We start from the raw sequence: 15569 nt of genomic DNA, 5'->3' as shown, positions 1-15569 counted from the left end.
CCCATAACTCTTGACCAGGTGCCAGCCTCCAAAACCCTTCCTTTCGATGCCACCACAGTAAGTTCTGTTAACTTCCGTGCCTTGGCTTAGGTATCAGGCACTGCGCCACACAAAGCCCTTCTGCCACAAGCCATGCCTGCCGAAGAGGCTGAACCTATGGCTGCTCGTACCCTTGTCCCCTCCCGCGTGCCTGACAGAAGAGCTGACGTGTGGTCAGTGGTTATTTGGAAGGCAGGAGGAGGAAAGTGGTCTGCAACATGAGCAAATGCATTCCTATCTAGTATTTCCCTGCAAGCGTCTGATTCTGACTGCAGCAATTTCACTTTGGGGAAGAGGGCTGATTGTCCTTAGAGTCCCAGGGACAAGGAGTAAGAAATGAACAAGTCCTGGGACTCAAGGGGACAGCAGAAAGAACCAGAAAGAGCTGGCCTTTTGGCTGAGCAGGGGTCGAAAGCTGTTCACAGCACACACTCCTGTGACCCTTGCTTCCTGGGAAACCTTCAGGCTGATTTCTGCAGGCGGCTCTGATGACTGCCTTGGACCTGAAGCCACAGTTTACAGGGCTAGGTTAGCCACAGGTGACATCTCCTTCATGAATAGTGGGCAGAACCTTGGGGATACAGAGGAGGTAAAAGGCAGTGACAGACCCTCTGACCCTTCATATCAGAAGGCGCTCAAGTGAGGTAGAGGGTACCCCAATCTGAAAGCATGAGAAAACAAGCACTCTGGGCAACAGTCTTGCTGTCTAGAGCTTGGGTGTTAGCCTTGTGCTCTGGGATTCTTTGATGCCCGAATGTTTTTTTCTCATGTAATCCAAATTTATGCTCAACCCCAAGTAATTCTGGAAGTAGTTTATCATACGAAAAAAAAGGGCAAGATAAGAACACATTGTCTATATTTCTTCTGCTATAATAAAGTGGCATAGCATTTTCCAGGAAATGAAAGCAGGGAGACCACATGGAATGTGGGCATGAGAAATCCAAGCCCCATCACAGGGTTGCAGATACAGAGAGCAGAATCACCACTTTTCCTCTGTACAGGAAACCAGGGTAAGAAGGTGAGGTTTAAGGTATTCCTGTGGCGGGACGGGACTTAGGTTCCGTTTGTCAGATGGCAACTCCATTCCTGGGTCCAATTCTCTGGTCTTTTATTTGCCACGAGCAAAGCATTGACACAGCCACAGTCTGGTGATTTCACATGACCACACTGCTCTGAGCACTCTGTTTTTCCTTTAGTCACTGAGGGCTTTAGCGATAACAGTTTATGTTCTGAGTCCACACTGTCTCAGTGCTGCTCTTACATTGTTAGTTACGATTTTCCTGGTAGATCTTTTGCCGATACCTTGTATACGTCTCTCAAACTTTTGGTATTTATATTTTAGGTATGTGGATTAAATAAACACACGGCTAATCCACTTATAAGATACTCAATAAATGTAATTAATTTTTCCATTCAGTGTAATTACTGGTATATTGGGATAAACTACTAAATCACATTTTGTGATTTTTTTTTTCATGAATTTTGTTCTCACTTCTTTTGATCCATTTTTTTTTTTTTTTTTGAGTTTTGATTTACTTGGTTTTCTATACCCCTCCCCAAAGCTGTAAACTTATTTGGAAGTAATATATATTTTTTTGTCTTTACATTTTCTATGGTCATTCAAAAATGCGAACAAGCCTGCATAAGGCCTCTTGCTGTCCTCAGGCCTCATCCAGCATCTTCAGCATATTTCTGCCCTTCATGTGTGTGTGTGTGTGGTGGGGGCTGGCTGGCTCTTCAGCTTTGTCTGACCCTTGACTACCTCCTAGATTTATCTTTTGCTCAGACAGTAATCCTCTAATCTACAAATGTATTTACTGATCCCTTTGCTGACTGTGATATCATTCTCTTCTAGATACTTCTTTTCCTCACTTAGTTCATTCAAGCAGGTAGCTGCTGAGCATGGACACATGCTAGATGTTACTGTAGGTGCTCATTAAAGGGAAGTGAACAGAACAGTGTCTGTTCTCATGGACTTCGGTTCCAGGGGCACTTAACATAATTACTCTTACTGAAGTTAATGCTTTCGGTTTTCTGATAAGCACCTGAGTGGGAAATCCCAATCTCAGTGCTCACTTCATCCCTCTAAGGAACAGCAATTCAGGCGGGTGCAGAATCCAGCACCTTCGCATCAGGACAGCATTCCCCCAGACACCAGCATCTGTGACTGCTGAAGAGACCACTGTCTCCCAAACAGTTCTCACAGATGCCATTTTCCACTTCTTGCCTGTAGGACTTGGTGATGTTCCACAATTACCATAATCTGTCTGAATTTAGATTTGGACCACTTAGATGACTTCTTTGGCCTGGGCGTGGGGTTATTTGTTTGAGACAGGGGCTCTGTGCAGTCCTGGCTGTCTTGGAACTCATATAGATGAGGCTGGCCCCAAGCTTACAGAGATCTCCTTGCCTAAAGGTGTGTACCCCCCACTCCTGGATAAGATGATGTCTTGAAAGCAGCTTTCCTCCACTTCCTTACATCTGTGATGCTTCTGTGTGACTGCTCAGATCAGAGGCATACTGCCTGGTAACATCACAGCCAACACTCACACTCCACAAATCCTGTGCTCTGAGCACCCTCCACTCCTGGCTCTGGCTTCCCAATTAACAAAATGAGAAAAGGACAAGCTGAATGCCAGACCCATCACTGCAGAAACCTCAGAAGGACTGTTGTTCTCCAACTGTGAAGTGAAAGCCACAAGCTAGCCTAATAAATATGACAAAATCATCAAAGATAAACTTGTTTCCAAACCACTACAATTTACAGGGGGTTAACTGACCAGATCTCATTTCTACCTATGAAGTGATTTCTACCTAGATGATGGCTGCCTCATTCTGAAATGAATTTAACCCCTCAAAACAACCTTGAACACCTAGCAAAGGTTAGGTCACCTCAGGTTTGTTAAAACAGTGACTTCCAACCCAGCCACTGGGGTATTCAGAGCCCTGTTGTACCTGTGCAACTTCCTCGAAGTCCTCATGGCGTTTCTGCAGAGCTCTGGCCCGGTGAAGGGATTTGCCCACGCCTGTGTGTTTGCTTAGAAATGCTTCTCCGTGGTTCTCGATCCAATCCAGTACCTGCAAAGAAAACAGCCATATCAGCCATAAACACGGTGTCCACCTTGCTCACTGGCTGGGCCTATCTAGGAAAGGCTCATTCCTTTGTCAAAATTCTGCCGCAAACATGAAGCAAAACAAAATAAATTTGGAGGAAATGCCTGAATACAGATTTAATTCACTTCATAATTACAAAACATTATTTCAGCTTCTCCACCAGGACTGTAAATAGCTTTTATATTAAAAGTGCAAATTGTCCTATGTATAAAGATTGCATATAATGAGGATTAAATTAAATCTCACCTTCTCAGAGGCGTGACAGAGCCGCCAAACCCACTGGGTTTTGTGTGAGAGGGTAGATATGGTGCTATGCTGGACCAGTCCACATTTTAAATGGTTCAAAGCCTCATAGCTCAGGTGATTCAAGCTTAACTATGCAGCTACGTGTTTTGTTTATTTCTTTTTTAGATGTCTCCAAACACAGAAGAAAACACAACACTAATATGCCTCAGTCCTGCATTTGGGGTATAATTCACCGTATCAACGGGGAGCTGTTGCAGCAGCTAGACTTCCCATGAACTTAATCAGAGCGCAAGCTGGTATTTTCTCCTCACGGCTGGGACTCAGCAGCACAGCTCACTGCTTCCTACACTTGAGAGATCACACAACACTAACACTATCTAACAGAATATTTACACCAAATGTACATAGTCTTTGGTGGAGAGTAGAGGAAAAACAAGTAGGTGATCTCTTCTAAAATGTTCAGCTAAAACATTACAAATATATCACATGTTTGTTAGTGTGCTGTTAGAAATGGGTCATATATGTTGTACATGTTTGTGACTATGAAACTGTCTTATTCTGTTAGGTTACCGTAACAAAATACCTTGGGCTAGATAATTTATAGTGATACAAATGCTACTCACAGCTCTGGAAAGTAGAAAGTTCAAGATTAAGGTGCCAGTGTCTAGAGAGACCCCATTCCTTACAGACTATGGCTTCCCTGAGTCCTCTCACAGCACAGGAGTTGAACAACAACTCCCAGGCTCCTTTCCTAAAGGCATTAATCTCATTCATGCACGTGAAGTCCTCTTGTGGCCTAACCACTCCCAAAGGTCCCACACAGTGATGTTACTGTACTGCACATTACTTTTCCACATATGGTTTTAGGGAACCCAAACACTCAGGTCAGACCACAGCAGGTACCCACGTACACCACTCAAAATGATCTCGGATGGAAAAGAAATAGGGCATATTCAGCCAAGGCAATGGTGGGGAACCTTTACTAATGTCAAGACAAATCAGGCTTAGTGTTGGTCCTCAGTAGCTTCGTTCTAACACTCTCAACTGGTCGGACAGACATCTAGAAAAACACAGAGCCAGTGGATGCATAATAAGGCCAATTTGCTGTCCACTGCTCCACACCTGAGGGCCTGACTAAACTTCCTTTCTGCACGGCAAAGTTCTGACCCATACAAATCAGACGATAGTGAATCCTAACAAACCTCCAAGACCCTGTAAAAACTGTTTCGGAATTGTGAGCAGCCAGGAGCAGAAGTGGGCTGGGTTTGGGGAATGGAAGGCAAGCCTGGCAGTGGGTCTGTCTGCCCACTGGACAGAACTACACCTGCACTTGCCCCCCCTGGCAGCAGGTGCTCAGGCCAGGGCTACGCACTCCTCTCATCCTTGTGACTGTGGTTCATTTTGGATCCTTTCCTGTCTACATCAGCACTGGCAGTCACCTGACCATCATCCTTGCTCACTGGACCCATCGGTATGCTGTCCGTGTGGTCCAACTCATCAACCAGCCCTGCTGATTCTGTCTGAAATGTTCCTCTTCAACACCAGTCTTGCTTCTGCACAGACATGTTCTGACTGTGTGCTTGGAGAAGTCCCACACTTTATGTCAGCCTCAGTTTCCCTCCCTGCGAGCACTGATGCCCCAGCACACCTGCACATCTAGCCTGCTGCCATTTAGTTTTAGGCTCTTGGATGGCACAGGCTGTAAACACTCCATTGCATCTGAGCTACTGCTCTTCACACAGGCACAACTGCACTCTCCACTTCTGCCCAGCAGAACTGGGGCTGCCGAGGAGGCCTCAGAGAGCACATCTGGACTTCAAACTGCTTAAGGACTGCCTCAGAGAAGTGAGAAGTGTGAAGTCCACACACAAGTGTGAAGTCCACCAAGAAGTCCCACAGCTGCCGGACAGAAGTTCACTGAGAAGCGCAGACTTGGGGTCTGCCTTATTTTCAGTGTGTGGTATTTGTGTTTGTACGTTCTTTGTAACTGTTTTAATAAACAAAAAGAAGAGATATCTTCCACCTGAAAAGGATTTAGAGTTATAAAAGTATCGTCAAGGCTCCGTCCTGTCACTTACCTGTCAGACCTCGGAGGGATGGAAGGGGAGGAAGACTTCAAAACAAAGTCAGACAGTTTTGGAGTATCGTCTACATATAGTTACGTAAAAACAACAAAACCCCCGGCCGTCAGAACACCACAAGCCTGGCGGTTACTGTCAACCTGCAGAGAAGAAGCATGGCACCTGGGGCCTCACAATGTCAAGATGGACATTTGCTAGAAAGCTAGAGGGAGCAAATCGCTGCACTCTATAAATTTTTTATTTTTTTAAGACTAAGAAAAGTATTTCAGGAAATGCAGCTTGGAAATAAAAGCTTTTGTGAGTGGATCACGTAGGGTGATAGCAACCATTTTCCTTCAGCAATGGGTCTTTCACACAGAAATGTAAAACTACTGATGTCACTGTGTTTCTTACAAACACAAAAGCAACTCACGTGATGCACAAGTCCGTGCACTTTAGTAAGGTAACAGCAGATGGGTATGGAGTCCTACTAAAGTTCCTGAGTCTCTCACAAGACTGCTGCCTCTTTAGTAAGGCTGGGTGGCTTTTCCTTCTTGACAAAGGGATCCTGGATTAATATATTTGTGGAAGCAATATCATCTTAAAGACATGCACACGAACCCTTCAATTTAAGTACAAAAAGACTAGCAAGTCAGGGAATTGATCACCTCAGTCCAGACAGCCATCTCTGATCACAGTTGTAGCCAATGGTTGTCAACTCTGGGCTGTGATTCCAGCCCCACAAACAAAGCAGGTTCGGGTCTACCCTCGCCCCAGTTGAAGAACAAGTCAAAAAGTGTTTTGTTTTGTTTAACTTTTTCCTCAGCTACCTGGCTCAGAAGCAGAATAAAAAATCTAGGAGGCTTATCCCATCTTTCTCTGTGCAGAAGGCAGGCTGGGAGCATCTTTCCTGTCCACTGGTGCCCTCTAATGGACACAAACAACAACTCCAAGGTCAAGACACTAAAAATATGAAGGCATCACTCAGACACTCAAGCTAAATGTGCAGAAAACCGCTAACGGTTTAACCTGACTCTTTGTAATGAAAAGGAAATCACTGAATAATGACAAGCTTGACCGTGATGACGGCGAGTGTGCTTCTGTGAACTAACGGTCATCTTGCCATCTGATCACTTGCTGCCAAAGCAGGCCTGGCTTACTGCTGTACAGACAGTGAGTGCTGGCTCTTCCAGTGACCTCCAAGGAGGGACCATTGTCACGCTCATTAACAGAGGCAGGAGGGTCTTGGTTACTTTGTGGGGATGGACCCAGGAGGTCAGCTGCCAGCATTCTTCTTAAGCTGTGGCTATGGCCTCTTCTCGGCTGGCATAGCTGAGACCAGCCAAGTGCTGTCACAGGCAGGAAGAACTGAACCCTGCACTGGGACAGTTCAGACTATTGGGGAGAAATGGCGCGGCCAAAGGAGCCCCCCGAACTGGGTTAAGGCCAATTCCCGAGCACGCAGGACAAGCCCCTGACACTTCTCTCTTCTGCTCGGAGGACAGGGTTCCAGTCATCCTAAAAAGCATATCCAATCTGTAAACCAGTTTTCTGTAAGAAGGTTCCACTAACAGATACCTACCAGGTTTTGTGGATTCATAGCTCTCAGTGATTATTACTTTAGGAACTTGTGAACAAATATTGAAACCTTGTCAGAGAGACAAACCCTCACAGCCTCTTCAGTGTGTGCATGGTTTTAGAAACACTGGTTTCAACACTAGAAAGCATTGGTTTATTGGAAGCGCCCAGACTCCACTGCAAGTGTTACATATCACATGCTCTATTCTTTCAAAACTTGGAAAAATTGTGGGCCCTAAATCTGTATCTACTCCCCAAGGTGCTGTAGGTGTAGACTTTCATTACTGCCCCCGTTAAACTAGAAACAAGGCTTGAAGAGGTTACCTCAAGAGAAAAACTTGCAGGCTTGACATTGTATATGGTCTTGGACATCACCAAATCATAGGACATGGTGCAAAGTCCGTCTGGAAGCTGTGGCAGTATTTTTTAACTGGATTTCCATCTCTAGAAATGATGCTTGCAAACACTACGCAAGAAATCTGATGTTGCTTGAGAAAACGCACACCAAGCTACAGGGTTACATTTAAGGTAACCCTGAACTCAAAGAACATCCAGATAAAACACATAAAGACTAATCCACCTCAGCAACGTGTGTGTGAGTGTGCGTGTGCAAGTGCATGCATGTGTATTGTTGGGGATGGAGCCCAGAGCCTTCCCTATGCTGGGTAGAGAACACTACCAGCGGGCTATACTCCTACCCTTCAGCAACTGTTTTAAAGACACCATGCATAGTTAGCACATAATGATGTTTTCTTTTTTGAGAAAGGTTTTCGCTATGGAGTTCAAATTGTTTTCGAACTCACTGTATATCTGCAGGTTTGCCTTAAACTAACTGGTGACGATCGTCCACCTCAGCACGCCAAGCTGGCAGTGCTTTCTGTCCTATTAACGGAACCTCCTTGGAAGTCACGTTATGGACATAAAGACAGTATGTAGTTTTGCCCTAACTGCACATGGTCTTGTGGCCTTGGGAGGGGCTGGAATATAGAGACTGTGGAAGGCTGCTATGGGAAAGTCGTCATCCATGCATGGCGGGGTGAGAGTCTCTGGCGACGCGGTTGCTCTGGAGTCACCCATGATCTTTAAGTAGTAACCTCTGGTTCCCCAAGGTGGGCTTTGGAGCAATTGCTTTTGGGTTGTCACTGGTGCCCTATCTTGAAAGGAGCCCGTATGTGTTTCTATCTCCCCGGGGAAAGGGCTCACACAATAAACACACTACCTCTGTACCTCTCAGAGCACAGACCAGGAGGGAGGAAGAGGTACAGATGAGAAGAATCTGGAATGGACTAGATTTGTTCAATCATTTAAAAAGGGTTTTCTGGGGTTTTTGTTTGTTTGTTTTTTGTTATTTTGGGTTTTTTTTGTTGTTGTTGTTTGTTTGTTTTTTGTTTGTTTGTTTTTTGGACAGGGTTTCACTATGCTGCCTAGGCTAACCTTTAACTCCTGGGCTCAAGTGTTCTTCTTATCCCAGACTCAAGTAGCTGGGACCATCAGTTACACCTGAGCCTGACTTCCTGGTTATGACCATCTATGATAGTGCAGCATATACTTAGAAGGAGTTCTTCCAAGAGGTAATTCTAGAAGGATGCTCACACAGGAGGCTGCCAGGAGCATGATGAAGATCTAATGGTGTGGCCTTCTTCATGAAAGTAGATATGCACAGCCATGTACCTCATTGTGATGGATAACTCAATTCCGACAATCTGACAGCTGGGCAAAGTGGATGGGTGAGGCAGAAAAGGGGTCTGAGAACATCCTGCTCTGAACAACTTCCATGGCTGTGAATTACCCTATTTGAACAAGCATGGGGCAGCAAACACCATTAGCTTTCCATGAAAATGAAAGCGTAGGGTTAAATAATAACACTGCCAAGAAGTAAGACCGTTATCCATATTTAATGCAAGTAACTGTTCCATGAGGGCTACTTGACAGGAAACAGAGGAAATGGAAATGTGTAGTACGCGATTGTCAGCAAAGATGGCAAAGGTATCATTCAAGCTAACAATGCCAAAGGTAAGAGCAGCAGTAGCTAACACCTGTGTGCTGGGTAAGCCTGCAACAACGAATCCCATTCCCCATCCCCTGTACTTTGAATGGGATCTATGGCCCAGACCGGCTCTCCTTGACCACATCCTTTCCTACCATTCCAAACTGCTTCTGTGCAGAAACGATGGGAAATTAACCACTAAGCCACTCCCCAGCCATTCCCCTGGGACCCAATTCCCTGGGTGTCTGCAACAGTCTGGCCAATGTTCTTGCAAGGATTCTCTTCTAGGAGGGCTGCCGGCAGGAACCATAATCATTCTGTGTCTACATTGGGAAAGTTTGGTACTTCTTTTTCACACAATAGTCACTAAGGCTTTTCCCTTACCCAGAACAAAATTGATGGGATCGCTAACTGGCTCGTTATACTCTTATAGATTATTTTCAACTGCACAAATCTGTCTTCAGTTACTATCTTTCTAAAATGCTGCTCTGGTTTGTTTTGCTCATTGTGTCTCAGCTTACCACCCTGCTTAACACGACAAAAACTTGTTACCGATCTCTTGAGTTCTAGAGAAGCATTTTCGGTTTTGCTACCCTACTGCCAACACGTTTGTTTTGATTAATCTTTCTGGTGTTTAGCTTTGGTGTCTCAAGTGAAACCTACACAGAGATTTCCTGTTTTCATTAACAGGTCCAAACCAGTACAAGTCAACAAAAAATATTCCCCCTTAGTGGCAATATCTGTTTTTGTGGAATGTTCATAGGAGTATTGGTGTGTGATTGGGAAACATGTTCTCCTCCTGATATTCAACCTAATATTCTGAAAATGACAGCTTAAACAGGAGAGCTCAGAATTATGGATACTTCCCACATAATATGTGCTGTTTTCAAATTCAGGTACATTATGTACTTGGTGCCAGACCAGATAGCTGGACCCGGAAGCTCTTCTGAAGGGCTTCCTTCTTGGTACCTTCCCCTAGCCTACACAGCTCCAGCCATTACTCTCATACAAGGGTCTCAAACAGTCAGGGAAAGAGACCACCCTGCTGCTGTTTCCTCTGGGGAGAAGAGGGGCCTCTGTTAGAAAGTGCATTGGAGGAGAATTTGTACTTTCACCTTGTGGTACTCATTCCCTCATAAGGCCTCGAAGGAGAGTTCAAACCTCTTCTCCCCGATTTGAAAAAAAAAAAAAAAAAAGGAGTAAAAATATCAGAATGCTCACTGCTGAGGCATTTTATTACATGATCTCCAGAGACCTCAAAAATACAGTCAGAAACAGTGCAGGAGGTGAAAAGTACAAATCACAGAACTGTTGCAAGTATTGTGAACTCACCAGACCTGTACTAAATGACGTCCACAGGGAGAATCTTCCGTCTGTCAGAACACAGTCTGCAGTACGACTCTCCAAACCGCCAGTCCACCACAGACAACCCACTTAACTCAGGTGACTCCTGAGAGATGGAAATCTGAACCTACCTGAACCATGCACAGAGACTGGGACTAACATCAAAGAAAAGAGGGAGGTCTGACCCCAGGACAACCACAGGGGTTGCTGCAGGCCACCTTCAGGATGCTCGTGCACTAATTATACACAGGTACCTTCATCCCCAGGACTCACACACTGCTACCCTAATTTCCACTGGTTTCAGGGCAAGGGCATGAGTTAATTATTGTCCTAGCTATGTCACACTCTGCATGCTCCCCCAGTTTGAGTCCTCTTCAGCTGCGGACAGAACAGGCTGAGGGCCCCAACTTACCCTATTTTCTACCACCAAAGTCACAAAAAGATGCTGATTATTCAGAAATGAACAGCCATAAAAGTCCACCTGACACATTGCTAAGCACCTACTATATTCCATCGGAGGCATCACCTACCTTAGAGGAACAATAGCCACATTGAAAACAGAATCAGTATTATTCTCACAAGTCAACAAAAGTGAGAGGGAGTGGAGAGGACAGCAACGCTCACTCCAAGTATCAGCACAGCAGAGTGAGTGGCCGAGAGCTACACTGAGAGCATCAGGTCACAGTCAGAAGCCAGAGCGCTGCCGTGGCCCCCTCCCTGGGGGGGGGGGGGGACCAGGGCCAGCACTCTGCAAAGGGCATGGGCACCCACCTGCTGAACGTCCTGCTGGAAGACACAGAGCTGCAGCCTCTGGTGGAGCCGCACCTTGCGGTGCTGCCAGATGTTCTCGAGTTGACGCTGGTGGTGCAGCACCTCGTGGATGACATCCAGGACATGGTGCACAGCCTTGGAGTAGTTGGCGGAGGCTGTGAGAGAATCTGAGCTGCCGGGAGTCAGGGGACGCTGGAGCTTGTCAAGGAGAGACTTCCCGTCCTGGCTCACCTGCTCAGAACACATGGGAGAGATTATTCAGCATGCACGCTTTGCCCAGACTGCATGCAGACCCTGTGATCAGGTGCACGTGTGCATACACACAGCCACATGCAACCACAGGTAGACAGAATAAAATGCAAAACCATCCATCAATTATCCAATGACATCATAGAACCAAACATGATAAAATACCAAGTTAAAATAAAGTAAACCTGCAATAGCATAAAGACAGAGACAGCGCTCTCAATCTGCCCGTGAAACAGGAATCAACAAACCCACTTGCTTTGTAGGGTAACTGTGAACTGAAGCTCAAAGTAAGAACCTCCTCTTGAGTTATTATGAGCAAATACAACAGGTCATCACAATTCTGGTGCTGGATCTAAAACCTCAGTCAGAACCAGTGATTGATTAACACCAGGTAAAAAGTAAACTTTTTGATGGACCCAAAGAGCAACTTTATTTTACAAAATTAAAACAAAACTAAAAATGCCATTCTACTTAGTATATTAACTTTAAAGAAGTAATTCTGATTGGAACACCACCATGGTGTTATACTGCGGCAGTTAATTATCAAATTGCAATTAAATGAAAGCATTTAGACTATCCACAGAAATAAGTGGATGTGGAAAATAAGCAATATGTGTTTTTCCAATTCGGGATTCTTCAGATTACGAATAATTATGCCAGAGGCAGCAGGGAAAAAAAAATGTCACCTGATGAGAAAACATAGTGGATTATGTATGGACCACAGGGTGCTGAAGGAACCCTCTCAAGACCTTCCTTCCTGCTCAACACTCTGAAACCTGAAACCACTTGGAGTTCTGTTAAGGGAACTGACAACAGCCTAGTGCCAACTGACTCGGAATACAGTGGACCTTGAAGAGACAGCTCACCCAGGACCAGCACAGCACAGTGCTGCACCAGAAAGCTCTGGAACCGGCTCTCCTCTGACCCGCCCCAAATGTAACATAACACAGTGGTTTTCCCAGCCAGCATTGAGGCCTCTGTGGGGACTGTGGACTGTTCTTATAAAGGCTTGGGAGTCTGCAACTCATCTGACACAAGCTGATAGCACAACTTCACTGACAGTGACTGGGTCAGAAAGAACCGTGTTAACCAGAGATAGTGCCAGCTGAAACAAAACAGGGTAAGACCAGCCAGGAGACCTGCTGCCCTGGAAGCCACCCTGTGCCAGTCTGTGTGCCTGCTCTGTAGTGACTCGGGGAAGACCTGGGTTTCCTATGCTAGACGGGAGGAGGCTGGGCACTTGTCTAAGGATGGATCAGCACACAGTGAGGAACTGCCCCTTCCCCTTTCTGGTCCATTTGCAGTACTACTGATCTTTCCAGGAACATGATGACCATGTTCTCAGAGCAGAAGACACTGTATTTTGAGACACAACTAACTCAAGAACACCACATCCCCCTGTCAATTCCTCCTCAGGATGTACTTCCCTGATGGAAGGCATCTCTAGTGCCGTCTTTAGTGGCTGTATTCACAACAGGTTTACATGTGTGGCCAGTCTGAATGTCTAATCTCTTCTAGGGTAGATGCAGAAACTTGGATGTTTATAAACTGAAATATGCTTGATCAACAATCACCTTTCTATTGTGTCTAACCGACTACAGCATACACACTGCTTCTGTGCAAGTAAACTCTACAGAGAAGATTAAATTACCTACACACTTTATCTCGGGTGAGTCAGGAGCAGTGCTTCCGCTACACCCTCGGGTGCTTCATCTCTTGGGACTCAACAGTTGCTCCAAATGACTGACTTCTCACTGAACTGGCCCTAGAAAGAATTCCTAAGCTCCAGCTTGTCACTTAGTACAATGTAGCAGTGATCTGATCTCAGCAGCTGTAGCTTCAACAAGAACTCTGAGGCTGAGTCCCTCCCTCCCCACTGGAAAGGATAGCACAGAGTTCCTGAAGCAAGTCCACCCACGTCGATTCCACAGACCTTTACAGGAACGATTCTACTCCAGTTAGCTGGCACAGATTTGCTACTCAAAAAGTAGTATTTAAGCATATTAAGCAATATCACATCATGTATATTTATATAACTTTGAGCAAAATTTCTGTATTTTTTGGAAATATAGTAACAAATGAAAAAGTACATTACGATTTTTACAAATACTGCAGCTGTCCCAAATAGAAAGATTTTAAATGATACACAATAACCAGAAGAAAATTAATGACAGAAGGTGGTTACATGTGCAGGAGCAGACAGACAAACAAAACAAAAACAAGACATTTTAAATATTCAAAGAGGTAACATGAAGCTGGTGTTGTTCAGTGAGTGGTGTAGTCTGAATATCCTCAACTACAGAAGCAAGCGATGCTTATGCTGCTTCTAGGAGCCACCCAGGGCCTTTCTAGCGGCCACCCTGCTGCCCAAGGCAGAGCAGCTGCGAGAAGAAAGTCAGACTTCCTTATCAAAGGGCAAGAGTTTCCACGATCGGAATATGGGGCTATGGGACTTGATAGGCAATCAAATCACATTTTATAAAGATTAACATTCTATTAATATATGCATGAACAAATATGTTTTAATATCTACATGAGCTGGGAAAATGCAAGAACTGACAAATGCAAACTGTAACTAAAGACAAATTTAAGTTTACTATATCAAAGGTGTGTTTGTTCCTAACATTCAGGAGGAAATTTGTATAAAATCTCTACTGGTATGCTTCCTTAGTAGCTCCCAATGACTGAGACAGCACACTCTATTATGTGGATCCTGGTGAGCTGCCCTAAAACCACCCCCCAGGGACCTCTGGGGCTGGCCTAGCCTAGTTCTAACACTTGGTTCTCTGCATTTCTCAGCAAGTCAGATTCTGAAGATGCTTCTTCACTTGCTCAAAGAGACACATCTGGACTTCACTGCTCAAGGCTGTAAGACCAACAGTGAACCAAAGAGCAAACAGACACTACCCTGAGAAGAGTCGGTGAGGCCTGGAGGGATGGTGTCCATCCACAAGTGTTAGGAAATGACAGGCCAGAGACATAAGAAAAAAGGGGCAAAATACCCAAAACCACTCAACCTAGCCTCAAACACCGGCACTCTTCATAGCTTTGTGAAATGAAAGTACCATCTGCAGGGACTCGAGGCCACGGACATCTTCTCTGACTCTTTCAAAAGTCTGCCATGGGCATGACTTCACTGATCTCTCTGTCTGGTTACGATGCACACAGGAGGAACACAGGCATGAACCGAATAAGACAAAGTAAAGCAGGTGCCTGAGCTTTGAAAAAGGATCAGAAGGTTTCCCACAGTGAAGAGACAAATGAAGATGTTGTCCTTGAATGAAAAAGTAAAGTGGAGACAGCAGAGGAGACAGTGAGGCCGAAAAGGAAGCACCAGGGAGAGGCAGCAGCTTACGGGCACTGCAGCCTACAGGACCCTGGAGCTGCAGACCCAAGGCTCTTGAGAAAGGACAAGGGAGACAGGCGGTGGTGACACATGCCTTTAATCCCAGCACTCGGGAGGCAGAGCCAGGCGGATCACTGTGAGTTCAAGGCCAGCCTGGTCTACAGAGAGATCCAGGACAGGCACCAAAGGTGCACAGAGAAACCTTGTCTCAGAAACCAAAACCAAAAGCAAAAACAAACAAACAAAAAAAGACAAAGAACTGTTTCTCAATCAGTGGCTTCTAAATCAAGTGCACAGCAATCCCTCTGCCACAGAAGAAATCCCAGAGTGGAGGTCTGCCATCTCTTGAGGTGTAGCGCAAGAAGCTACTCCTTGCTTGCTAAAGCAAGTTTGAAAACTCTGGTTGGAGGTGGGGTAGAGGGGATAAGCACTTAAAAAAAAATCAGAGCAGTCCAGTCTTCCTCATTTCCTGTCAGGGAGAAAATGCAGAGCAGAGGTAGTGAGGGGTGGTAGCCCTTGGCTTCCTAAAGAGTCAGTAGCCAAGAAGTAGGAAACAGAGATGTCACACTACCTATTTGGGAGACAGCAGGGACACAAAGTGAACACATCGGTTGACAAACAAAACACAAGGAAAGTAGGTTTCTTGCTGCCTAGTGAGGGATTTATGAGCGCTGAGGAGAAAGGGTGCCAAGGCCCCTGGTGGAACTGGAGTGGAGAAACTGGTCAGCATTTGTATTTGTAAAATACAGGTAGAAACAGACACAGGGAGAATTTTATATGTACATGTGCAAGTGTGCATATGGAGGGGTGGGCGGATGGGTGGGTGGATGGATGG

At 45.4% G+C, this 15569-nt stretch overlaps 1 protein-coding gene across 4 annotated transcripts in view; it reads right to left on the bottom strand.

Annotated features, from left to right (window-relative positions):
• Trio (trio Rho guanine nucleotide exchange factor) overlaps window positions 1–15569 on the bottom strand; it is a 313159-nt gene that overhangs the window by 154921 nt on the left and 142669 nt on the right. For all 4 annotated transcript variants that reach the window (XM_052743040.1, XM_052743043.1, XM_052743042.1 and 1 more), the window contains exons 9-10: window positions 11140–11370; window positions 2995–3117 (exon numbers count right to left, since the gene is read on the bottom strand). In XM_052743040.1, coding sequence (XP_052599000.1) covers window positions 2995–3117; window positions 11140–11370 — 354 coding nt within the window. The remainder of the gene's footprint in view (window positions 1–2994; window positions 3118–11139; window positions 11371–15569) is intronic.

Source organism: Peromyscus californicus, unplaced genomic scaffold (genome assembly GCF_007827085.1).
Source record: "Peromyscus californicus insignis strain IS unplaced genomic scaffold, ASM782708v3 Scaffold_18__1_contigs__length_77618521, whole genome shotgun sequence".
In the NCBI taxonomy this organism is placed as follows: domain Eukaryota; kingdom Metazoa; phylum Chordata; class Mammalia; order Rodentia; family Cricetidae; genus Peromyscus; species Peromyscus californicus.
This window is presented reverse-complemented; position numbering and strand designations above follow the sequence as displayed.